At 46.8% G+C, this 25,905-nt stretch overlaps 1 protein-coding gene across 3 annotated transcripts in view; it reads right to left on the reverse strand.

Annotated features, from left to right (window-relative positions):
• The window catches only part of SAMD4A (sterile alpha motif domain containing 4A), a 96,711-nt gene that overhangs the window by 24,719 nt on the left and 46,087 nt on the right, over positions 1-25,905 (reverse strand). For 2 of the 3 annotated variants that reach the window (XM_039240502.1, XM_039240501.1), the window contains exons 3-6: positions 23,499-23,762; positions 11,964-12,073; positions 9,648-9,734; positions 1,683-2,016 (exon numbers count right to left, since the gene is read on the reverse strand). In XM_039240502.1, coding sequence (XP_039096433.1) covers positions 1,683-2,016; positions 9,648-9,734; positions 11,964-12,073; positions 23,499-23,762 — 795 coding nt within the window. The remainder of the gene's footprint in view (positions 1-1,682; positions 2,017-9,647; positions 9,735-11,963; positions 12,074-23,498; positions 23,763-25,905) is intronic. The other variant, XM_039240503.1, reaches the window with a different exon arrangement.

Genomic DNA, 25,905 nt, shown 5'->3' on the forward strand with positions numbered 1-25,905 from the left:
TAACTGAAGCAGTAAAGACCGAGCAGAGTCGGTCTGCAAGTAGAATGCACACACCCACTGGGGTTCTCATGGCCCCGCCAGCATCCGCATCTCATCCTAGAGGCTCTGATGCTCTGGTTTTGATGGGGGTGTATAGAAGGCTGTGACGGAGATGGTTGGACAAAAAATGTCAATTAGAAGTGAAAATGCCTTGTACTCAAGTAGACCAAGCTTCAAACCTGGGCATCATGACTCCTTTCTCTTCCTAATCCTGAACAGCCAGTATGTCACAGAATCCCACTTAGATTATGTCTTTGCACATAGATTTTCAGTATAGCATTGTTTGTAGTAACAAAAACTTGAAAACCACCTCAGTGTCCTTTAATTGGGGTCCTGTTAAATTACGCTTTATGCATATAGTGGAACAGCATGCAACTGTTTAAAAAAGAACAGGGTGGTGATATTGTATCGATAGAAATGTTAAAAGTATATAATGTACGAAAGACAAGCTGCAGAAAAATGTGTAAACAACACCTGTTTGTGTGTAAAACAGGTTCTCATGTTGCTTGTATGGGATTATTACAAAGTTCCTGAGGGGATATTCTAAACCTGTTTATAGCAGTCACCTCTGCAAAGGTAGATAGGCGGGCTTGGGGGCAGGTTATTTTTTACTTTCCATCGTTTTGCTTAGTTTTGATTTTTTATGTTGAGCATGCATTTATAATTTATTTGAAAGTAGCGAAACTGTAAAAAGAAGCCATGCCTGAGGAGTTCGGGTCTCTGAGCCCACCATGGGTTATACTCAGGTGTCCACCCCCATGGGTATCTTTACCCATGGGGTCATCTGTTCTAATCCCACACTGTGAAGAGCCCCCCTAGAGGGTGGGAGGCTGGGAAGTAGAGAGAGCTAGGAGGTGAGTGGGAGGAGACCAGGGACCCACCCTGGCCATCTCAGCTCAAAGGGATGATACAGATCGTCTCCTCTGAACCAGATACCTGTGGATCTAAGTCCTTCTTTTTAGGACATGGACACACGGGGGAGTTTCTCACTGCACCTCTAAGACTCAGGTGTCCATTTCTTTTGGTAAAAACTTGGGTTCTTTAAAATGATCTGAAATATTGGAAAATAAAGAAGAAAAAATTGTTTCTCCTTCCCAAAGGAAAGTACTGGCATTCACTGCGTTCTTAAAATAATCATACTTTGTGAAACACCCCACGTGAGCACAAATTACTCTAACACTGGACTTTGCAAAGATAATCACGTAGTCACCGTGCCAGCACAGGGGAGGTAGAAAGAGTGCTCATACCCAAAGGACCACATGAGAATTCTGTCTGCCCTCCAGACAGGCACACAGCATGGCCACGGTGCCTTCAAGGAGCAGTCTGTATTAAGGAAGGGCTGACTTCCTTCCGCCCATGGGCCCAGAGGCCCAAGGAGTACTCACTCTGCTAGGAGGGCCCAGCATTGAGGGAGTGGAAGAGAAAGGAGACAGGGTTAAGGAAAAGGCCTTTGGGGGTCAGAGAGATTGGAGTTCAGTTCCAAATGACAACCTTTGAGCCTCACTCTCCTCATCTGCAAATGGGCTAATGGGCATCTACCTTGACAGGTTTATCCAGCACCCTGGGCAAGCCCCTCAGGAACCAGGAGCTCTGATCAGTGGTGTTGTGAGAACAGTGGGGGAGGTGAGAGAATCAGGTTCTACCTTTCCCCATGACACGTGTGAACTGCCCGGGGAGATCCCCCTCCGGCAGGGGGGCGACGGCCAGCTCCCCATCACAGCTACTCAGCTGGTGTGGCTGGAGCCCACCGCTGGCCCCAGCGGAGGCGGTGGCTGTGGCACCGGTGGCCGTGGCACTGTCTTTGCAGTCAGGGCTCTGGGCCTCCGGGCCCATCAGTGAGGGCGGGTGGGGGGCCTGGGACTCCCGGAGGCGAGCCTCAGGGGTGGTGCTGGGGGAGCTGTAGGCCTTGATGGGAGTCAGGATCATCTGGTGCAGTTCCTGGAGCGGGATGCGCAGGTTGCCCCCCTCGATGATGTCCTGGATGGCCAAAGGGAGAAGACTTCTGTTAGGGTCAGCACCGGGGGTGGCCCACCTCGACGTCTCCCTCCCACCCGTGCCCGGAGCTGCTCCCAGACGGGACTCACAGCTGCTGCCCCTTTATCCCAGCAGTCTTTGGAAATGCAGCCATTTTAATTTTATCATTCTATTATTAGCCCTGGTAGAAAACTTGGCAAAATACAGATATGCATAGTGAGGAAAATATATATCACCTGAAAATCCCACCAGCTAGAGGTGATCACTAAAACGGTTTTGTACATTTCCTTCCCTGGCTTCCTCACTGAATTTCTATAAAAAGCATTTATATATTTTACATGCACACACTTTAGAAGCTATATAATAAAGCTGGGGTCTTGTGGTAATTTCCTGTCACCTACACAGGTGTAGGATGAAGGGACCTGCTCGTTCACACCCTCACTCAGCCCACAACACCAGCATCACAGCGTAGTGGTTAAGAATATAGACACTGGGCAGGGGAGGGGGGCGTGCACCTGGGTGGCTCAGTCAGTGAAGTGTCTGACTCTTGATCTTACTCAGATCATGATCTCACAGTATGTGGCATCAAGCCCCACCTTGGGCTCTGCCCTAACAGTGAAGAGACTGCTAGGGATTCTCTCTCTCTCTCTCTCTCTCCCCACCCCCCACCCCCCCGCTCCCTCCCCATCCCTTGCTGGCTCTCTCCATCTCTCTCAAAACAAATAAAACTTTAAAGAATACTGACTCTAGGACAGGTGCTGGGGTTCAAATTCTGACACTACTGTATGGCCTTGGGTAAATAACCTCTTTGTGCCTCAGTTTCTCCATGTATAACATAAAGATAACATGATCTGCCTCACTGGGTAGTTTTGAGGATGTTAATATTTGTAAAGCTGCAGGTCAGGGTCAGATCACTGTGTCATGTGCTTCTTTGTTAAGTTAATGGGTATGTGTCAAGCGCTCTGATACACTGATGAACTGAGCACTGTGCTAGGCAAGACGACATGGTGGGAAGAGCCTTTCTGGTTCCCTTGGGGAGTCTACACCGCAGCCTGAGATGAAAATATTGTGCGAGGGTGCAGGCTAGGGCGGCTGTGAGGGGAGGCTCTTGGGGGCTGACGTTGGACTGGGAACCCAAATGACTGTGAGCACGAGGGTCCTGGGAAAGCGTGCTCCCTACAGAGGACGCGGTGAGGGCAGATGCATGAGTGGGGGGCATGCCCAGGGTGTATGAGAAATAGCAAGGAGGTGGAACCGGATGGTGAGAGGAGAAGGTGGGAAATGAGGTTTCTACCAGGGCCTGAGCATGGAGGCAAGGACGCAGGGAATTTTTCTAAATGAGAAGGGACATTCAGGGGAAGTTTTAAGCAAGGGAGCGACATGTTGTCAAAGAATCATTCTGGAGAGAAAGATGGATAATATATGTATACTATACAGTTGACTCCTGAACAACATGCGTTTGAACTGTGCGTATCCACTTACATGTGGATTTTTTTGATACAGTACAGTGTTATGAATTTATTGATGATTTTCTTAGCATTTTCTACTCTGTAGCTTACTTTATTATAAGAATACAGAACATAACACATATAGCATACAGTGTATGTTCAGTAAGGCTTCCAGTCAACAGTAGGCTATTAGTATTTAGTTTTTGGGGAGTCAGAAGTTACACATGGATTTTCAGCTGCACAGGGGAGGAGTCAGTGCCCCCTACTGTTCAAAGATCAACTAAAATTATATATAATATAAATGGCTTTATATGTTGTATAATAAAATTGGGCCCTTCTGCACATACAGTTTGACATACAGGCCGTTATTTATTAGGAAAAGGAGTGAATGCTGATTCTGATTGACATTTATCTATGTGCCAGATCCTCACAGAGGTACAGAACAGACTCTGATGCTTGTGGCTGGGGGTCAGGGCCTGGGAATGTTTTTTAGCATGGAGAGTGGTCCAGCCCTCTGCCCCAGTGCTGCCCCAGTGCTTTTGCAACAGACCTCTTCGTGGGACCTGGGAAGGACACTGACAATCAAGGCCCTGATTACTAATGAAGTATTTAATCTCCCGAGAGCCCAGAATAGCAAGGACATAATTTCAAAAGCCTGAAGCATGAGTACCAGTCCATTCCTGGGATCCTCTAAGAAAAATTGCTTGGTGGTGTCAAGGAACACAATCACGTCTATACCCTGACTTTCTGATCAGTCGATTAGAGGGTCTGTAGTGCAATGGATAGCACATTGGACTTCCTACCAATCGATTAGAAAACGGAAACTGGAGGATGGCAGCCTTGGACAGGCACATTTCATTCCGGAGCAGCAAAACACCAATAGCCCAGCCCCACCACTGGCAGGAACCTGCTTTGCTCAGGAGGTTGGAAGCAGAAACTTAGCCTAGTTGGCACCCAGGGCTTTTGAGGAAAAGTGAAATGCTAAGTAGCCATCAGAATTGTTTCAGTCCTGGCCAGAGATGGGTTTAGAGGAGAACGTCCAGCCCATTGTAGAGGAGAGAGTCCATTTTTCTTTCAAAGAGGAGGGCTGAAGAGTCTACCGCCTTCCTTCTAAACCTGGTGGATATGGTGGAGGAAAGACTTAGCTTGCTGCCTGTGCCAGCAAACGTGATGCATGAGTCATGGAGTCACATGACTGGTCCCTTGTTTTGGACCTGCTGATCTATCAGGGCAGGGCACATGGAAGCAAGCTAGCTGACCTAAGCCAGGAGAGCACCTATTGCCTTTCCTGACCCAACTATGTGCCGACTGGGGTGACAGGGATTCCCGTCTCGAGGTCCTCCACTTCCTGCCCACCGCCAACAGGCACCTGGGACGTGGGGCCTTCTGATCTTCTCCAGCCCCTGACTGGGGGCAGGGGGGAAAGGGAAAGGAGAGAGAAGGGATGAAGCTTCCTCACTGAGTGGGAGCTGAGGCGGCAGAGCTGGCCGGCCTATTTGGGAGATCACATGCACCCTGCCATGCCATCCCATGTGACAGCTACCACTGAGGTGAGAAATGTACCCTTGTGACATTGTGTCCACTGCCACCAAACAACCCTTGCCTGCTCCTGTCACATGCGAAAAGGCTTCCGTAGTTACTCAGTGATGGAGGAAGGAGATTTTGATTATGCTAAGAGCTGAACTCTTTGAAACAGGAAACATACACTTGTCCCAAGTTCAAATCTTAACTTACTCCACTGGAGACAACCATACCAAAAAGGAAACCATAAACCTAACGAATAATGATGGACATTTTCTGTCAAACATAACTTATCAGGAATCATGCAGAGCTTTGTTTGGCTCCCCCCCCCCCCCCACCATTGACTTGAAGCCACTGCCTCAAAGAAAACACTTGGCTAACAACAGGTTAACCATGCCCCTTTTGCCAGCCTCCATGGGGTTACCTATCTGACTCTTCAAAAATCAATTCTAGAACTCAACACTGAGTGCCCAAGTTGAGAAGGAAGTTAGAAAATGGCCCAAGTGGGACTTAATCCAGTGTCTCAACTAGCTGTGGGAATTAATTCTCCATGTTGACAAAAATAGGGAACCAACCCAAGTCTCTTGATCTTTCAGACCATAAATACACTCCCCTACATTATAAACACAAAGAGGCAAAACGAAGCTGTCCGTTCACTAATGCACCTCGCTGAGGAGCTCACGACAGAGGGGCTCCACGGAGGCCGGCTCCCCAGGGCCAGGAATCAGCTTGGTGGCACAGCTCAGGGCCCACGCGCAGGATAGGCAGCTACTTGCCAACCCCTACCTGGCTTTCTTAGGTCTTAGAGTAAGACTGGTTTGGAACCTTTCTCAGGGCACATGATGGCCGCAAGGGGCAAATCATCTGGAAGACAGAGCTGGGGAAGCCAGGGTCTCAGCACTTACGTGCTGACCGTGGCCCCCGGGTGGGAAGGACAGGACCTCTCACATGGTAGACAGCACTCGTGCACTTACTGAACCTACTCCCCTGCCACCTTTCCTTCACCACACTCCAGCTGAGCCCTACTGGGAGCCAGGCACTGCGAGGCATCAGGGACCTAGAAACAAATGCAACAGAATCCTTGTCCTGAGATGCTTACAGCTCCTGGGGCCCATACAGTGAGCGCGTGCAGTCAGGACAGGGTACTGTGGGGACACTGTGTGTGTGTGTCCTTTCTTTGTGCCCGGTTCCCAGGGAATAGTTTAGCTTCACAGTTCGGGAGTTAGTTGAAAAAGGACAGTGAATAAAAAGCACGTGGAAACACTCTGTTATTAAAGATCAATGGTGAAAAGTCTGCCCCAGCTACCATTCTAATCTTAACTTTTTCTTTTCCACCAAACATCTTGAGAAGTCTGTACTTCCTTACCCCATGGCCTCATCACCCATTCACACTCCTGGCTTCGTGGGTTTCTGCTTCTATCCCTCCCTTCTCCTTGTATCCCCTCTCATTATGGCCACCAGTGACCCGCTGGCAGCCAGTTCCGGGGGGCGCTGTTCAGTCCTCACTGTAGGGGACACATCCACAGCACCTGATGGGGTTCGCTCCTTCAAACGCTTCTCCCACCCCCTGGGTGGGCTCAGCCTGTCACTGTTCAACCCTTCCATATCTTCCGGATGGTGCTTCTCAGGGCGTGGCCTCAGCTCTAACCACTTAGCATACACTTCTCGGGGAGCCAACTGCCATTTATGTACAGATGACCCAAGGACGCGTCTTCCAAGCCCTTGTGGACTCTCACCTTGTTCTTCCGGCCACTAATTTGCCTTTTCTGCCTGAGTGTCCCATAGGCACCTTAGACTCGATTGGTCCAACTGACCTCTACTTCTCCAAACCTGGCCACTCCTATATTTGCTGTTTCCAAATGGCATGGCGCCGAGGCCAATGCATGGACTTCTGCTAAATGACCTCTCTTATCCCTTTCCACCCCCGCAGCCCCTGCCTTAGCTCAAGGGTACACCAAGTCTGGCCGTAGGCTCCTGACGAGTCTTCCACCCAGTACCGGGCCCTCTAAGGTTTCCCTCTTTGTCACCACTGCAGAGTGCTGTGTTTCATCCCAGGAGGATTCTCCTACCTGCCTTGGTGATGGCACTGATCACAGGGGATTTGAGAGCACCGGCTGTGTCTCTGCCACACGTATGCGTCGCAGTGTGCATCTCAAGCTCCCCAAGGCAGGAGCCACATATTACTGTGTTGCTCACGGTTAGCCTCCAGTGGATGGGGTAAATCTAGTCCAAGGCAGCTGCTTAGTAAGTGTTCAGGCTGAGTGGAAGAGATCTGGACATGGAGCTTATCTGCAGCAACTTCTGATTATGAACTAGCCATGGGCGGGGCCCCAGGTTCTGTGTGAGGTAAGAATGCTGTACGCAAGCAGGGGCCTGATGACAGCATTTCCAACAGCATAATCCGCTCAGGACATCTGGGATCACCAGAGACAGGACTGACCAAGTCTGCCACTGGTGGCCCAAGTGGTAAACTCCCTCCCTCAAAGTGTAGGAGAGCCTTGGTCCCAGAGGAGAGAGAACACAGCCAAGGGGCTGCTGAGGACCCCCAACCCCAGGTCATCAGCTCCCAAAGGGATAAGGGATAAGTTCAGGTGTCCCAACGCAAGTGTTCCGAAGCAAGCTTAACGCACTGGTCTCATAGACACATAAGCTTCCCTCCTCAAGGATGTCAAAGTAAACTCAGTACTGCTCTGCTCTTGACCATTTGCTGCTCTCAGAGTTTGTATTACATTTGTCATCATTTTATCAATTCCTGTTCCAGCACCTGAGTGGCTCAGTCAGTTGAGCATCAGCCTCTTGATTTCGGCTCGAGTCATGACCTCACACTTCACGAGTTCATGAGTGCAGAGCCTGCTTGGGATTCTCTCTCTCCCTCTCTCTGCCCCTTCCCTGCTTGTTCTCTCTCTCTCAAAAATAAATAAAAATAAACTTAAAAAAGTTCCCATTCCAGTGAACCAGGCAGAAAGTATTTTTGTGGAATCAATATCATCGTAGGTGTGGAATGACACGGACTTATCAAAAGCCAGATAGAAAGTCTGTGGCATATCAAGGCCACCTGTTGCCACCCTGTGCCCTTGTTACCCTGTGATATGGCCCAAGGCCACAGGGACTAGAGCAAACAGCAGTTCCATCTCTGTCTTTCGGGTCGGTGCATTTCCTCAATGCCAGAGTTCCTGTGAGTTCCCGAAGGATGCTCCGGAGGTAAGGGGGGTGGGGAGAGAAGACAGTCACCCATTCACCGTAATACTTAGCAAGCTAGTCCTTATGCAGAAAGCTTTCTGTGCGATCTAACAGAGGAGGAGGAAACCGGCCTTTTGAATCGTCCCCAAAAGAGAATGGTTTCTTATAATAAAGATGATAATCATCACTCTGTTAGACAAACTGCTTGGTGAAGGAGTTATCATAAAATTAAGAACAATAACCTCGGGTTCATTTGGATAGGTCACTTGTCATTTGTGACTCACTTTAATTAAGGGCAGACCTTTCAGCACGATGGGCATGTGAGTAGCCTCTCTCTGTTCCATGGTTTTAAAACCCACTTTCCTTATAAAGTTATGTATGCATATTCTACACCTATATTTTATATTTTATGTGATATGCATTAAATATAACTTTATGTTTTGTATGCAAAATTATATACACACATCTTTTAAAACAGTTGTTAAAGTTTTATTTGTTTGAGTAACCTCTACACCCAACTTATGACCCCGAGATCAAGACTCATATGCTCTTCTGACTGAGCCAGCCAGGTGTCCCTATATACACCCATTTAAAAAATTTTTTTAAATTGTTTTATTTATTTCTGAAAGAGAGAGAGAGAGAGAGAGCGAGCGAGCAGGTTAGGGTCAGAGAGAGAGGGAGACACAGAATCTGAAACAGGCTCCAGGCTCTGAGTTGTCAGCACAGAGCCCGACGTGGGGCTTGAACCCACGAACCGTGAGATCATGACCTGAGCTGAAGCCGGATGCTTAACCAACTGAGACACCCGGGTGCCCCCCAGTTTTATATATTAAAAAAACCCCTCTCACTGCATTCAAATGTTTATGTTCTCAAAACCTGCATTAGCCCTTCCTCTCTCAATACTTTGTTTCCTTCCAAAGGCAGCCTGGACACTCTAGAGACCTCACCACTCAGGCGCTGCAGGTGGCACATCCCTACAGAACTTTCCACCCACCAGTCCCGACCCCCTCCCATCAGCAATGCACAAGAATCCCCACTTGGGGCAGAGGGCAGCCCAGGAACAGGCCTGCTCTCCTCTACACCTCAGATGAAATCATAAAGCCACCACGTCCTAAAAATATCATTACCAGGGTGATGTCCGGATACAAAGACAGGAAGAGAACTTGTTTAAGCAACAAACAAAAAGGGACAGTAGCAGCTGATAGGTGCTTATCAGCGAAATGATTTTCATTCTCTCTACTGAACCGGGAGTTTCCGGGATGGCCAGTCACAGGCTGCCTCAACCCAGGGAATAAGTACATTTCAGCAGTCAGGTTACCCAGAAGCATGGGGGACCAGGACAGTTCACCTGAAAATCCTTTCATGTTTTTCTGCCTCTGGTAGGGAAACAAGGGATACACTCTGTAAGGTCTGCTGGGGACACCTTCAACTGAGAATTTCCCTGTGATGAAGGTGGAGATGTGCCTTCACCTGGGGATAACTTACCCTTTCCAAAGACTTCAGGAGGTTTTGTCTTTCTTTTAGTTTCTGAATACTGATGACAATTTTGTGTCTTGCACCTTTGGTAACATTCTGTAATTAAACAAAAGTTGCATTTAAAGATATATTTTTAAGAACCAGTTTAGAGACTCTTGGAGGCTATTTACTGTCATCTTGGTTCCTACATTTGCAGACTAGTAAGTATCCATTTGTCTCTCTCTTCAGTACTCATTGTCATAAAACCTCTCCTTACTAAATGTTTTCACTACATCTGTCTACCCATTTGCCTGTGTCCTTTGGTGGCGACCTTTAGGAGAGGAGAGAGGGGGCTAGAATAGGCAATTACCCACCCAGCATGAAATGTCTTCACAGTTGCAAAGGATCATTTTAAAGTCATACACCCTCTTCTCCGTATTTTATCATTTCAGCCCCTCAGTTTGCCTGAAGGTTCGAATCCCATCCAGATCTTCACTGTTTTCTCAAACCTTTCCTAGGTTTTCCCAACTCAAGAACATGGGACGGCTGGTACAATTCTCACTGTGTGTCCTATAACACAGGGCAATTTTTGGCAGTTTGCAGGTCATCTTTGGTCTCCATAAGGAAAACCAGAGTAGGACAGAACGTAAAACTATAGTTTAGTCATCACTTCAGCTAAATGATTAGGATTCACAGTTAGGGCTGTGGATTTTGTCTTAACTGTGTGCAATGCAGAGCCTACAGATGTATTTAAACACTTGTTGACGACACATACTGCATATTTCTGAGCAGAAGATCCTTTCTTAAGTCAGGTCTCTAATACAAACTTCTGGTGACTTCCTGCAACTAGTCATAGGATTCCTCTTAAAGAAGGAAAAGAGGGGGCACACCAGAGACCTCTCCTTCAGAGATATTAACATTCAAATGACAACTGAACTCACTCTCTAAGATGAAGTGCTAGGGGGCAGATTTCTGTTTACCTTGACTTTGGGTTCAAGTGAATTAAATTACTCTGAAAAGTTTGTGCTGGCCTCTGGCTTAGCCCTCTCTGTCAATTATTTCTTGTTTGTTTTTTGGTTTTTGTTTTTGTTTTCTCCAGTCAGTAACTGAGGACTTAGTTTTTTTCCCCTCAACTCTGACCCCAAACATAAAAAATGCTCTTAGAAGTAGCTTTCATCAACCCCTGGGATCTCAAGGAGCAATCAAGATCTAAAAAGCAGCAGGAGAAGTGTTAGGAAGTTGAAATTAGTGCCTTTCATCCTCTGAGAATGTGCAGTGCCTTTGGGCTTTGTCTTGTTTCTCAATACTGGTATTCAGCCAGGCCTGCAGAGGTTAACTGAGGGTACTGAATATGCAATGGGAAACCAGCATGAGCTGGGAGGTATGTGTCCAGAGCAGTCCTGCCCCAAATGGTACAATCTCCTCTTCCTGCAAGGGAAATACTGTTAGCTTGTTCAGACCATTAATTCTTTTAAATCATTGCTCAAAGGAAAACTGAGGTCAATTAGAAACATGCAAATGGCATTTTAAGCAAGGGAAACAAAGACATTGGTCAGATTTATTTACTCGAGCACAGCATGGTACGAAGCATGCTTAGTTTTGGGGGGGAGTGTCTATTGACGGCCTAGCCTTTGGTATCCACACTTGGGGAAAGATGCCTTAGAAGGAAGGGAGAACTTTGTTCTTTTATGGGCAAACATAGAGAAATGAAATCTGAGCCTTGGAGTAATTTCATTCTCTACGACTATCCCACATTATTCAAGGTAGTTAGAAGAAAGAGAAAGGATTTTGTACAACTTACTCCAATCTCAGCTGAGTCCAGTCTGAAAATGCTTTGTGTTGGGGAATGTCTGAGGCATGACTTGGTGCTTTGACTCATTAACTACTAAAATTTAGCTGATTTGAAAACGAGACTGGACAACCGACAGCCAATTTGTCATTGTCCAAACAAACCCTAGCTGGACAGATGGAGGGACAGGGCAAGGAAAGCAAAAGCAGGGACACAGACTCTTTGAGGCCTTGGTCAAATATTACTTCTAGGCCACTCCACTGATTCCTCCCTGGCACCTTGAACGTAGAGCGTGCACCTAGGTCATACCTTTTTCATAATACTCTTTCTCACTGAGTCTCATTTAGTTACCTGCTGGTCCCCATCTCCTACAGGACCCTGAAGGCAAGAACCCAGCCTTACTCACCATGCAATGCTGGCCAGCACCTGACAGTTCCTAGAATAAGGCAAGCTACTGGGTGGGTATAGGTATGGGTCCAAACAAGGTCTGTCTTGGGCTTCAGCTTCAGGTTCCACCTGGGGCAGCTTCTCAGGGGACGGTCGCCTGAAGCACTTACCTGAGCCTCCAGCTGGCACTCAGTGAGGGCCATCATTTCCTCATAGGTCATCTGGGAGAAAAGCGCGGCATATTTGTGCAGGCGGAGGCTTTTTAACCAGGCTGGAACATCTGTGGTGCAAGATGCGCAAGAGATGGGGAGAGAAATTGAAAGGGAACGAGAAGAGATGACGAAAGATATGGGAGTAGAGAAAGGAAAGGAAAGTGATGGCCAGAGGGGAAGAAAAAAAAAGAAAAAAAAAAAACCCTGTATGTTACTATTCGTTCAATTCAATTTTGGCAGCAAATTCTGGACTTCAAAATCTTGGTCTTGCCCTGATATTCTTGCTGTTGGGTTCCCTTAATCTACTTTAGACTAGGGGTTGTTAACTGGGGTCTGTGGGCTTCAGGGCATATAGGAAATTCCTTAAAATTATATCCCAATTTGTAAATATGTTTATTTTTCTGGGCAGAAGGCATCCATAGTTTCCATAAGATTCTCAGAGGGGTTCATGACCAAAAACATGCCAAGGAACCACTGCTTTGGTCAGACTACTTCATTACTGACTTAGAATGCTAAAACTACATATGATGAGTCTTCATCTCAAAGAAAACGTCTTTCTAGGTTCAGTGTAGCTCTTCACATGCTGTTTCCTCTGCTTTCCACAGCGATAGGTCAACCAGGCAACTGCAGGGCTCCATGGGTGGGGCTGTTGTCATTCTTAGCCTAATCTTTCTTCTGCCTTCCTGCTCCAGTGCGAATTAGGGCATCAGACTCCAAACTATCACTTGTGTGTGTGTGGGGGGGGGGGGGGGAGGTGCGCGAGCGCGACTGCTGACCTCTTCTCCAAGTTATGGAATGTATCTGGATGTGTTCCTAACCTTTTTCTTGAATATTGACGACAAAGGTACCAGGACTGGAAGGGCCCAGAGACTGGCTAGACAATAGGACAATAGAAATTCCAAAGCATATCTGAAATAAGCCCAAATCTGGGACTCTAGAGTTGGGAAAATTAAATAGAAACTGTATCAGAATTCATGAGAATTATCACCTTGCTAAGTACAACCAGAACAAAGCACTTGCCCATGCTCTCTTAGAGTTTTTGAGCTGATAAGATCTTTGAGACATCTCTAGAATCAGCTAGTAGATTCTAGAATCCACTCCTTGCTCATTTTACAGATGGCAAAATTAAGTCATTAAGTCTAGGTTACGGAGCAAGTATGTGGTGAACTGGGAACTAGAACCAGACCTCCCGATTCCTAGCTTTTACCTACATCGTATCGACTTCTCGCGAGATGAGGGCCAAATAGCCCGTCAGTGCTAGGGCTGGGTAAACAATGACGGCAAAGTACTTAGAAATGTTGACGTACTGGGTAAATATTATTCATGTTTCCTATAAAGTATTATCCATTACTAACCATGTTGATTACAAGACACTGTCTATTGCCAACTGCTTTATTCTGAGGCACTGACAAATACTCCAGAGTCAGTGGGAACCTTCCAATTAAAAATTTTTAAAGTAGTTAACTGGGATTGATTAAAGAAACCTGGCCTATGCTGAAATCAGGCCCTGCCCCACCCCCGCCCCGGGGGAACCAAACATAGGCTTACGGAAAGGGGGTATGGGATGTTCCTGAAACTCAAAGATACAAGGGGAGGGTAGCCCTGGGGAGGTCACTTCTTGATGTGCAGTAACATGAAGGCCAAAGAAGGGGAACTTCTAGGGAAACAGAATTGGATATCCCACGCCATGTTAAGAACAAACTCTGTCATCTCAGGCAAGAAATCACTTGATTTTGTGCTTGGAGGCCCTTCATTCTATTGTGACAAGCGGAGGGTCCCTCTGGGATCATCAGTAACCACAGAGAGACAAGGCTTCCTCAGGCACACAGTACCAACCCCTTATATTCTCCTCGACCCAAACTGGTTCGGCAGAGTCCAGACCCTGCCAGCTCTGGTGCTGTCCCTTCTGTGACATCCTGGACCTATTTTACCAGACTTTGTTCTCCACCATGTCTTGTTGTTGCTGAAACAATGCTAATACTTCTGCAGAGCGAGCAGCAAATAACTACAGCTCCGGCTTTTGGGCCAATGACTTGTTAACAACTTTGGCACCAGGATTCATGTTTGCTACTTTGAAAAGGCCCAAGCTGCTGCCCAGAAAACTCAATGATCATGATTCAGAGAAGTCTGAGTAACCCCAAGGCACACTTGGGCAAAATCTGTCCCAGAGATTATGGAGCATCTCATGGGCCAGATTTTCACTGGGTGCCCTACAGTTTAGTCATGCAAAATCCACCAAAGATAAAACAGAGTTCTCAGCTACTAAATTGTTGTAAACTGGGTCATTTATAAGCCAAAAGGACAATATAGGGTTTTAAGAGTTGGGGGAGAAAGAGGTGAAAGTCTGGGCTTTGCAAGACGAATACTCTAATCAATACTAGATTCCTTTCCACAAAAGATCTGACAACTAGAATTTCTATTTGAGGGCTGGAAGACCCTCTCACCTGTATAGTTAAAACGCAGGTCATTGGGAATTGTCTTCCTACAAAAGGTTCCTACATAACATGGTGAGTCAGGCCTTCCTGAGAAGTTACCTCTAGATAATGTTCCTGGGAAATGTAAGCTCCGATTGGCCATATGTTCCTTGAGGCAGGCACATGTTGACTCTGCTTGTATAGCAAGTGGGTGTCAGTGCCTAGCTCAGTGTTGTGTGCTTGAAGAGCTCTCCTTCTTGAAACATGAACTGATGACCAAAGAAGAAGAAATCCCAGTTCTTAAGAACATAGCCTACTAATCTTTCATCCTCTGGTTGGAGAAAAGGTACCTTCCTTTGCCAGGAATTAAAACAAAAAACTCCACGAGGAGGGAAATAAACCAGTAAAGTGAGAGCACCTGGACCATTTCACGCCTCCCAAGCCAGGAATTCCAATGACTTGGATGCTAGATTCTGTGAAGATGTTACCCAGAGGCAGAGTCGAACTAAAAGTTCAGGTCCTTTCTTGTGGTCCAGGTGCCACAGGGTTGGATGCAAAGCTAAGAACCACCTCACATAACCTCAGATATTTTTTTTTTTCATTCTGCGAAGCTGTGGCTATGGTTGAGAGACAAAGACAAGCAGGGGTGTTTTCTGTGGGAGCTGGTACATGATTGATGGCATGCATGCCTCCTGGGTTCCCACCTCTGGCTGGCACACAGCCATTTAGCTTCATCTGGGCTGCTTCTGATCGACGTGCCAATGGAGATCCCAGACTAGAAAGTCACTCTCTTAGGCAGTGTGGGAAAGATTAAGATGCTTTTGCTGTATGCTGGCTTGACTTCCTTGGCAAGTGTGGGCATCCTGATATTTGCTCAACATTTTGAATGTTTGCTGTGGGGGCCATGCATGTCCCTGCCACCAAGGAACTTTTAATCCAAAGAAAATAGCTGACTCACACAAAACATTTATAATAGTTTCAGGACAAGTGCTAAATCAACTCAGGGTTCTAGGCAGGCACAGAACAATGTGCATTCTGGTTTGCCCTGGGGAGTAAGGGGTAGCTTCTGGAAGTCCTGGAATCACCGGGCAGACCTACTGAGGAAGCCATCTCAGGAAGCAGGAACAGCATATTAGCAAAGCACCAAGCCAGGAGAACCTTTGGGGCTGAGCAAGCACTTGGGTGAATGATAGAGAATGGCTAGTATATAACAAGGTGGGACAAATAGGCAGGGGTCCAATGATTGAGATCTATAATGCTGAAAACAAGGAGAGTAGACCTCATCTTTGGGTGATGAGGAACTGCTGAAATGTGAGCAGCATAGGCACAATTGGATGAGTATGTTCGAAAGATGATGGCTGTCAGTGTAAAGCCTGGACTGGGGGATGTGGGAGTGGAGGCTGGGAGATGAGCCGAAGCCCTTGGAGATGGCTTAGAAGGGCAGTGGTGAGGAGAAGGAAAGCTTGATGATCTGGGAATTGGGAATATGAGGGAGACTGGTGGTTATTCTGATTCAAGCTTGGGAAGACAAAGTATAGGGGAGCAGCAGGTTTGGGGTGACAGGGGAGAGATGGTGAGCTCCACTTCATGTCAGCTGAGTGTTACTGCCTCCACTCTCTCCAGGTGGAGAAGTCAACTGGAAAGATCTCTGAAGTGAGGTCTGAGCCGGAGAATTTGTCAGCAGCACATGGTGGTGGTTTGAAGCCATGGAAGTGGGTGAGGTCACTTAGGGAAAGAGCATGGAATGAGAACAGGAAGATGGAGCCCTGAGATCATGAGGCTTTTAGCAGAAGGTGTGAGAGGAGAAGCCCATGAAGAAAATTGGGAAGAGAAAGCCGAGGGGTAGGAGGTTTCTAGGAGAAAGTACCATGTGCAGATTGTGGCTCCCATGCACAATGTCCATCCTTCATAAACCTCCTTCTAGATCTTGCTGCAATCCATAGTGGTTTATCTTCACAAGGCCATTTTTGAGAATAGCGCTGCACTCATCTTTTCCATGCTCTGTGTTTACCTGACAGTCTTTACCAATGGGATCAATTTCCAATTATGCTGATTTTAGAGTTTGGACAAACCAGCCACAAAGAAGTGTTGTGGTGCACACAATAGCTCACACAGAAGCTGGGCTCCAAGTAGAACTTGAGCTGCTTTTTTCAAATATTTGCTGCTGGGATGGCTGCAAATACCACTCAACAGGCCATGCAGAACCTGCCTCACAAACACAGAGGCTCCACAAGATTGAAAGATGGAACCAGTACTGCAGAAGGGCCCGATATGGGAAGCATCATAAAGGGCAGGGAGTAAAACGTCCCTGGAAGAGAGAAACATGAACAGCCTTGGTTTCCACAAGGAACCTCACCTGTGGAGGTCCTGGCACCTGCAGACAGAAGAGAAACTCCCACTTGCCACAGAGAGCCAGGCTAATCCCAAACAACTCTCTCTCTTCCCAGGACAAAACTGCATCCTTGGTCTTTGAGGGAGAGAAGAAAGCCAACTGAGGTGGGTAAGAAGAGACTAACTCTTCCGTGCTCAAGTGAGAGGGGGAAAGATCCCTTTCAAATCCAAAGCAGAAGCCTAGGAACAGCATTGATATTACTGAAGCCTGTCTCTTTCTGGCCAGAGCAGAATGAGCAGCCCAGTGCTGTTCCAGCCTCTGAGCAAAGGCGCCTTGGTCTATGGTTCTTGTGAACTGTGAGCACGCTGCTCCTTGATCCTGGGAAGTGTGCATGGTGTCCCCTCCGGGAGGGGTTCCAGGCAGATGGAGGGTACGTGTGGCTCTGTGAAGAAACAGGTTGAGTGAAATACCCACTTAGATGGTTTGGATACAAATACAGGGACTCAATTTCTCAAAGTTTCCATTAGCGATGACATTCATAAGTGGTGTTCCACAGGCAGCTCGCATTGCATCGTTAAACAGCGGCTGGGTTCCACGTGGAAAGTTGCCCTCTGCATGCCCGCACAGTTCTGAAAGCACTGCAGCAGAAGACACGTGCTTGGCCAAGAATGGCGGTTAAAAGACTCATGACCCTTAGAAGTTGGGGGAATCCTGGAAATTTGCTCTTCAAGGACAAGGAGGCTTCGGTCTGCCTTAGAAGAGGGGACGTGATCTGAGCCCATTAGGACCTGTCCATCCATGCAGGCTATATGCTGGCATTTGGGAATAAAGAAAGTGAAGTAAATTTACTAACTCCTGGCCTTGAAGGTAGACGAATTCAAGACAGCATCTAGAAAGTCAACATTCAGAAAATAGTGGCTTGTTCCCCTGGCAGCCATGTTGAAAAGCGTCCCAACCACCTCCCACTCTGTCACAACTTTATGACCCTCAGAAATGCTGTATTCACAACCTTGCTCACAGAGGTTGCTGTCAGGGTTTCTTTGTCTTAAAGAGGATCATACTTCTCAATAATTTTTCTAATCTCATTCTAAGACCGGCAGAAGTTCAGAGATTTACATTTCAAAAATAACTCAAAACCCCACAACTGGGTCCTTCAGAATAGGCAATATATTTCCTTTGCTGCAGAGAAAAAAAGTTTACTTAAGTTTCATCTAAGAAAGACTCTCTAGAAAAGGCAACCAAGCCTATTTTCACAGTCCCCAGTCCCGTCCACTCTTAACTGCTGTGTTTCTATCATGGTTCCTGAAGCCACAGGATTGTATACAAACAATGTAACAGTTTCAATTACCTCCATGTTTTGTACTAATATAACAGCCACACATCATAAGTCAACCCAGTCAATGTTACCCATTATGGCAAGGCTGGAGCTCCTATCAAGAGAAACACCCCAACCTCTACCCCTCTCACACTGACAGTTGCAATGAGAAAGTCATAGAGCCTCTCACTCTTAGAAGCCCAAAGCTATGAGCCTTGCTAGCCAGAAATCTGGACTGGAGTTCTCCATGTGAGCTTCCCTACAGGTAGGCGGAATGCTTAACCTGTGCATGTGAGGAGGGGAGGCAGGGCTTAGGGAGGCTGGGCCAGGGAAGAAGATGGTGCACTGTGGTGTTGGCACACCTCCACTGGAAAGTTCTATAGGTTCCCATACTCTTCACAATGACCCTCAATCTGTTTCTTCTATATGCTCTTTGCTTTGGATGACACCATGGGCTACCCAGCTGTCCCAGGCAGAAACCTGGACATTGTCCTAAATACCTCCTGTTCCTGCACCATCGACATTTAAGTAGTGCACATTCAGTTCCATGCTCTCTCAACTCTACCTCATGGAGACCACGCAGACATACTCCTTTGAATCCTCTCGCTGCTGCCTGCCTTGGACCCACCTCATTTTCCTCCTCAGTCACTAAAATATCCCCTGCCTCTTGTCCCCTTCTCCATGTCACCCTGACACTTCTGCTAGGGTCTGATTTCTAATAAGCAAATGTAAGCAGGTCGCTCTGCTACTAAATGCCTTCAACAGCTTCTATAAACGTCAAATCTTTCACAAAGCCTAGCATCTGCTTTTCCCCTCTCCAGACTTCTTTCCCATGTGCCTTTGACACTCGAGCCATAGGGGCGTTCAGTCAATCTGTCCCATCACCATGCTTTCATGCATTCTTTCCCCTCTGCGCAGAACACCCTTCCCTCACCTTATAGATTTGGCTAACGTTAATCACGCTTCAAGACTCAGCTCCAGGCCTGCCCTCCTCAGGAACTTTCCTTGACTTCTCTCCACTTTGTATTAGGTTCCTCCTTGGTGCCTGTCCTGACCCAGCTCAAGTCTCTGAAGATAAGAGATTTTCATAGCCGTACACCTGCATCAGGTACCTGTTTATTGTTCCTGTGACAGGGACCCCCCTGAGGCAGGTACAGCCTCTTTTTTTCTCTGTCTCCCCAGTAACTAGCCCCAAGCCTCTCTCAGCAGGTGCTTAAAAGTCAACTGACTTGATGAGGACTAAAGTAAAACCTATTTATTAAGTCTTCCTTCCTTTCTGCTCCCATAGCACACAGCCACATCACTCATCAGCAGTGCTGGCCTTTTGCGAAGTCTTTGGGTGTTGTGTCTATGCATCATTTCTGATGACATGATGCTAATATGAGGGGCAGATGTGCTTCCTCCATCAATGGACTTCTGCTCTTCTATATTCTCTCCTCCTTTCAGGAAATTGTGGGAAAGTCTTTTTTTCCTCTCACCTGAAGGCTTTGCGTGAGAGAAAAGGTAAGAGAGCACATTCCACTCATGTTGATGCCGAGGGGAAGGAGGATATTATAATTGAGTATCGACTCGGGAATCATGAATCTGGGATTCTTCCCCTGGGAAACGTTACAGTGACGTTTTTGCAAACAAGGACAACTGAATTTAGAAACCACAATCAGGATATCTGATCCAAACATGTAAAACCAGTAGCCTCCACGGGGCATGTGAAGAGGGGAAACTCTCATATTCCTGTTGTTTCCCACTTCTGTTCATTAATTGCTCCTGGAGTAGCTAATCCCACTCTTGGTTTAGCCTGAGATTAGTCTGAGATCCCTACCCTGAGGGACATCCAATCTGTGCTTTGGAGCTGACTTACATCTTCAGGATGGGTATTTACTATAAAAGGAAAAACAAAGCAAAGCAGGCAGATGATGTTAATCCTCTGAGAGCACAAGTTGGTCTACTTGGGAGAGAACTTAGTGACGATCCCTGACAGGGCGTGCTGACACCAAGACAAAAGAGGGAGAGATCAATGTCTGTGAAAATCTTAAAAAGAAGAATGCTGGGCCGTGAGCTTTATTTCACACTTTTGACCCAAGAGGCACATTCCTAAGGGACAGTTTGTAGCCGAACCTGGCAGGTTGTCCAGATGAGAAGGAAGGAAGAGATGAACAGTGTTTCAGCAAGGTATGCAGAGCTGTTGGCAAGAAAGATGAATTCATACTAAATCCAGCTCAATTATGGTGACTTTTTATTCTTTTCCCAAGGTGTAGGGGAGGGCTGACATGCATCTTCTGGAGATTTGGAACGCCTCCAAATTCGACTACAGATACCTTGTTGTTTTTGTAAACTAGGTTTTCTTAAAAAAATGTAGGAAAAGAGCAATTCAGTGATGGCATCCCGAGGTGGACCGGAAAGAAGCCCCCAAGGGCCAATAATTCTGCCAGAGGGCCTGGTCCCAAGAAAGAGATGTGGATTCAAGAGGAAGAGCTGGCTCTTTTTAGAAGCACTTCCTTAGAATTCATATTTCATTTCCCAGAAAGCATGAATTAATTTGGAACTTAAAACGGGTGCCCGCTCTTGGAGGTGGGAATCCAGGGACAACCTCTTTGGCTGGGTGTGGTGAGGGCTGCTTCCTGGGTGCATCCTGGGAGGCCATCCTGCATAGTCTCTGCTGACAGAGTTGAGCAGTGGCCTTCTTGAGAAGACCTCTCCAGGCATTGCCAGGAGGTGGCTTTTGGCCCCCAACTCTGGATGCTTAACTGTTTTGGGGTATGGACATGTCTACTGCTTGACCTATCAGCTGAACTGCCAATATACTTATCCCACAAACAGAATCCTTCAATGTTTCTCATGTCTTCTTTCAAATATATTTTGCACTTTGCTTTGCTATGAACTTTATATTTTGAATCCCAAATCAATTCGTTGGGAGCAAGCAGTTCAATAGGTCAGCAGAAGGTGGATATACATAGTAAAGAGTTCACTGGTTTGTCTGGTCATCAAATAGCTTGTTTTCTGGCCATATCCCTTAGGCCTATAAAGAAACTCTTGGATAGAAGAGCTTATCTGGTTCGCTTTCTGACTGAAGAATCTCTGAGGAGACAATTCTTATCAATTCTGAAGAAAAGAATAGAAGAAACTTATATATGGGATATTCCTTGAACTTTGATTTTGGCTTTTATTCTAATGCAGCTGTAAGAAATGTATTCAGGTTTTTCTAGGAGGGCACTTGTGGGGATGAGCACTGAGTGTTATGTGGAAACTAATTTGACAATAAACTATTTGTAAAAAAATAAATTAAATTAAATTTCTACTCCTAAAAAAGAAAAGAAAAGAAAAGAAATGTATTCAGGTTTTTCTCTCATTCATTTCTCTTTAAAAGCATGCTTGCAGGGCACCTGGGTGGCTCAGTCAGTTAAGCATCCGACCTCAGCTCAGGTCATGATCTCATGGTTCGTGAGTTCAAGCCCTGCATCAGGATAGCTCAGAGCCTGGAGCCTGCTTCAGATTCTGTGTCTCCCTCTCTCTTTGCCCCTCACCTACTCGCGTACTCTCTCTCTCTCAAAAATAAATAAAAACATTAAAAGAATGCTCTCATCATTCTTTTCTCACCTCAACATGACAGCACACAGCATACCTTTACCTACTTTGGGAGAATGTTGAAGGTGGAAAGAAAGGGAGGAAGGAAGGAAGGAAAGTAAGTAAAAGGAAGAAAGAAAAAGAAAAGAAAGCAAACCTCTTATAACCAGACAGGACCAGCATTCCTCTCTGGGAGAGGTCTGTATCCTGAGAAGAGCTTTCCCACAGGACCCTCCTCGCCCTTGAGCACAAAGGCCAAGGCCTCCTTCCCACAGTTACCAATTAGAATAGCACATCTGCTTTCTCAGAAAAATGCCGCCCAGACACTCCACTTCGCCTGGGAAGAAGCTAGTCCAGAACAGTGGCTGACCTGCCTCCCTTGGTCCCTCAGGTGCTCGGGTGCCCCAGTGACAGATGTCCTTCAGGCTTACCTAAAGCCTGGCTGAGCCTCACCTGCCACCCGTCACCTGGGGCTCAGCCGCTTGAGCCCATAACCACGTAGCGTGGACTCAGAAGTGAGTTTTGCTACATCTCCAAAATTATGACACGTTCCCTTGAAAACTGTGAAAGAGAAAGAGGACACGCATCCCCTCCATGCCAAAATGAGCCATTGTTTGTGCTGCCTGTTAAACACCTTTAAAGACCCACTTGTATCTGCAGAAGAAAGCATCAAGACACATCCCACTCACTCTGGGCACTCATCACGGGGTGGGGGTGGCTTGGGGAGCCCACAGGCCTGCGGCTGAGGGAGAGGAATGTTCAAGGAATGCACTTCATTCCCCTAGTGGACAGGCTCCATGTTTCAGCCTGGTGCTCTCTCACAGCCCGCCCCTGGGTGGTCGTGGGCATCTTTCTGTGCCATACTGTCATGGCGGCGAGGGGACTCTGGTAGACAGCCTTCTGTGTTAACACTGTCCCCCCTTCTTGGGGGGAAGGTCAGAGACACAAACCTTAGCACCATGGATGCCAGCAAAGAGGGCGCTCCAAGAGCCACCCCCCGCCCCAGCACTATATTTCCAGAAGAATGGCTGGTTATTGTTCCTCCATCGAAAATTGTTATTAGCGTCCCTGATGAGCATCCTTCCCTAAGGACTTCCCAGACCTTGAACAACTTAGCATCTAAAAATACAAAATGCACGTATCCTCTTTGAGCCTATCACAGGTAATTTGGAAATTCTCTATCTCCTGATGAGTATCTAACAAGAGGACAGATTTACAGGGCAATGTACAAACATTTATTTATGCTGCACAAAAAGGCCTTTATCACCTGTATGCAAATCTGTTATCAGGCTTAAAACACTGTCAGAGATTCTCAGTGGTATTTTTTTCATGTCCCTTAAACAGATGCAGAGAAAAGGGTTTAAAAGTTTCTTTGGATATCAAAGGAAAAGGGAGAGAGAAAGGAAACACTACTACGATTCTGCATTAAGAGAGACTAAAAAAAAATAAAAAAAAGGTACTGTGGTTTGTTTTGCTAAATTATTGACGGTTCCCTGGCCACGCAAGGAGGTAAAAGGTTGGAATAGCTGAGCGCCTTTACAAACAGGGCAGGCTGAGGAATGTACGTGCAAACAGTAGACCTGTCACCGTTAGCTGTGACTCATTTAATTGCCTACAAGTCCCTGCATTAAAAAAAAAAAAAAAAAAAAGTGTTGACCTCTCTTGCTTTGGCTCCTGCTTCCCAGGCTTCCCAGGAAGGGGAATCCCAGGAATGGTCAACCCTGAGGCTCTGCAAGGGATGGGTCCAATGCAGAAGCCTGGAGAGGGGGCGGGGCTGTTCTCTTGCTCACTACCTACCTCTCTTTTCACCCTTCTAACTCCAAACAAAGGGACGGACTCCGTTCCCAGTGGTTTCTCGTTCAGTCACTCACCTTTCATACCACTACCTTCTTCTTGGAATGTGTTACGAGCAGTGTTCTGATCTTCTAAGTGTTCACTCCCACCACTTCCTGAAGAGGCTACACTGCTTTGTGGAGACAGGGGGGCATGATCGGATGGGAGGCACTGGGGTCCTCTAGCTCGTAAGTCCTCATGAGACATCCATCCATGTCCTAGAGGCTGGTTTGGCACATTCATGGGTGGGGTAAGGGACACAGATCGTTTCAAAGGGCTGTGGTGTGCCTGGCCTGAGAGAACTGGAAAAAAAAAATAAAATGAAATAGGTTATTCCCCCCCCTTTAGCCTGGGCCACAGAGAACCCCCAATACCTTTTAACCCTGAGAGATGATGCTAACCTGTCTGACGACTCTATCGGTGGCCACCGCAGGCTGAATACAGGCCTGGCTGTCTGGACCGCGTGGTGGGTTGGGTTTCCCCAGGGAGGCTATGCCTACAGTGCCAAGCATCTGGCCTTGGCTTTGTGGGTCAGGATCTGGTTCTCATTCTAACTCTAGAAATCAGGATTTGTGGCAGTAGGCCTATAAATCAGGTGAGGCTTGGCGGCCTGGCAAAGTGGCTATTTGCCAAGGGGGAAAAGAACATGTGCTGCACATCTTTTTTCTTTTTTTTTTTAAACACACAAAACCCAGCATTACCCATGTCATTAGGGTAGACTCTCGGAGGGCAGGCAGGCGGCTGCTCACCATTTGGGATCTTTGCTGGGCTGAGCTGAGCTAGAAGGCAGGCTAGTCCTTCCGTCCATGGAATCAGGGGTAACTATCGCCTCTGAAAGGGCGCAGCCTCAGCGAGGGCTGCTGTACTAAACCAGACCTCAGGGTACATGTGGGACACTGGCCGCTGTGTGTGAAAGGGCCGATTCTTTCCCTTGGCTTCACAGGTTAATGCCAAACTTCATCTTGAAAACACTTCCAGGTAACAAGGCTTTCATTCAGAAGCCAGCGGGGTGCGCTCAGTAAGCCAGGGGTGGTTTTTACCAGCATGTTTAACTCTTCCGCACGGTGGGCAACATCTACGTAGCCCCCGTCTTAAATTTCTTTTCCAGAAAACTAGGAAAAAGCAACAAAACTCACATAACTAGCCAAATTGAATGGAGGTCATTCGAGGGAGGGATTTAACCAAAATCAACGCCGAGGGAGCCGACGGTACCCTTGGTTGGTTTTTCTGGGCGTGTCAAGTGACAACTTCACAAAATAAGTCTATTCATAACACTCTCTCCAAGCACTGGTCCCTGACAGGTCCAGTTTATTTTGACTGCCGCAGTGCTAACATGGAATCGAGCCACATGCATTTTTAAACATTTTTCAGGGAAGCCATTAAGTTCCATCTCAGGCCGTATCCCCTACAGTGAGGTACTTGCTCTCCCAAGTCCAGACAAGCGCTTCTTTGCTGGTGTTAATCTCTGTGTTTTGCAGTCCGCAGACCTGACATCCCAACGTCAGAAGTTCTGTTCTTCGTTAAACTGCATTTCTGGTGCGGGAGCACCCACCACACAAAGACCTGAGCAGATTACCTTGCCCCCATTTGAAAGATAAAGACCAGCACCAAAAGGCTGGGTGTTCCCAAAAAGTGTGTTTGGGCAGTGGTGGGGTGGGAAAGTAGCTTATGGTCAGCTGGCATCAACCAGGCCCTGAGAGCAGTGAGGCTCACATCTCTCTTGTCAGTGTTTCTATGTGGTTTCAGATGGCCAGAAGGGCAGTGTGTGAAAGGGGAGCAATCAGAAGGGCTAGAAACTTCTTTATTAACCAAATAGGGAGGGAAAGAGGGAGCTGCCCAGTTTACCATTTGTAACCCAGTAAGTTTCTACATTAGGTAAATTCTATCAAAGGCAAGGAATCATCATCGAACTTTAAAAAATGCGAAGGGAACGTTGTTTAAAAAAAAAATTTTTTTTTACCCTAACAGGCTGAAATAGCTTTCCTTTCTTCTAAATAGACTAGGGAAGAAACTATTTTAAAAGGCACCCTGGAAAATGCATTGCTACCTGGTTGGATCAGAAGTAGCAAGAGTAAAAGAAAAAAAAAAAAAGCAGAAAGAAAAAAATAAATAAAAAGGAAGCAGCAGCAAAAATGAAGACAGAAGCCAATAGAAAGAAAAGCCAGACATCCAGAAAATCCATTTCATGCCTGTCTAAGTATTTATATAAAATGGGGCAGACTTGTTTCAGCCTGCACCAAGTGCTGGGATGGTCCAGCGTAGACATCTTTGCTCCCTGCTACCTTGGCAACCATTTCAGAGTATCTGGTGGATGCTCCCAATGGTGCCAGCCAAGTGGGCCTTGAGTGGAACTGGGGGCTCCTCTTCATAGCCTGGATTGGAGTAAGCCAGAAACCATAAAAACAGGCCTTGCCAAAGGGAGACACACAGCTTTGAAGTGGCAGA

This window comes from Hyaena hyaena, unplaced genomic scaffold (assembly GCF_003009895.1).
Source record: "Hyaena hyaena isolate Hyena2069 unplaced genomic scaffold, ASM300989v1 scaffold_175, whole genome shotgun sequence".
In the NCBI taxonomy this organism is placed as follows: Eukaryota; Metazoa; Chordata; class Mammalia; order Carnivora; family Hyaenidae; genus Hyaena; species Hyaena hyaena.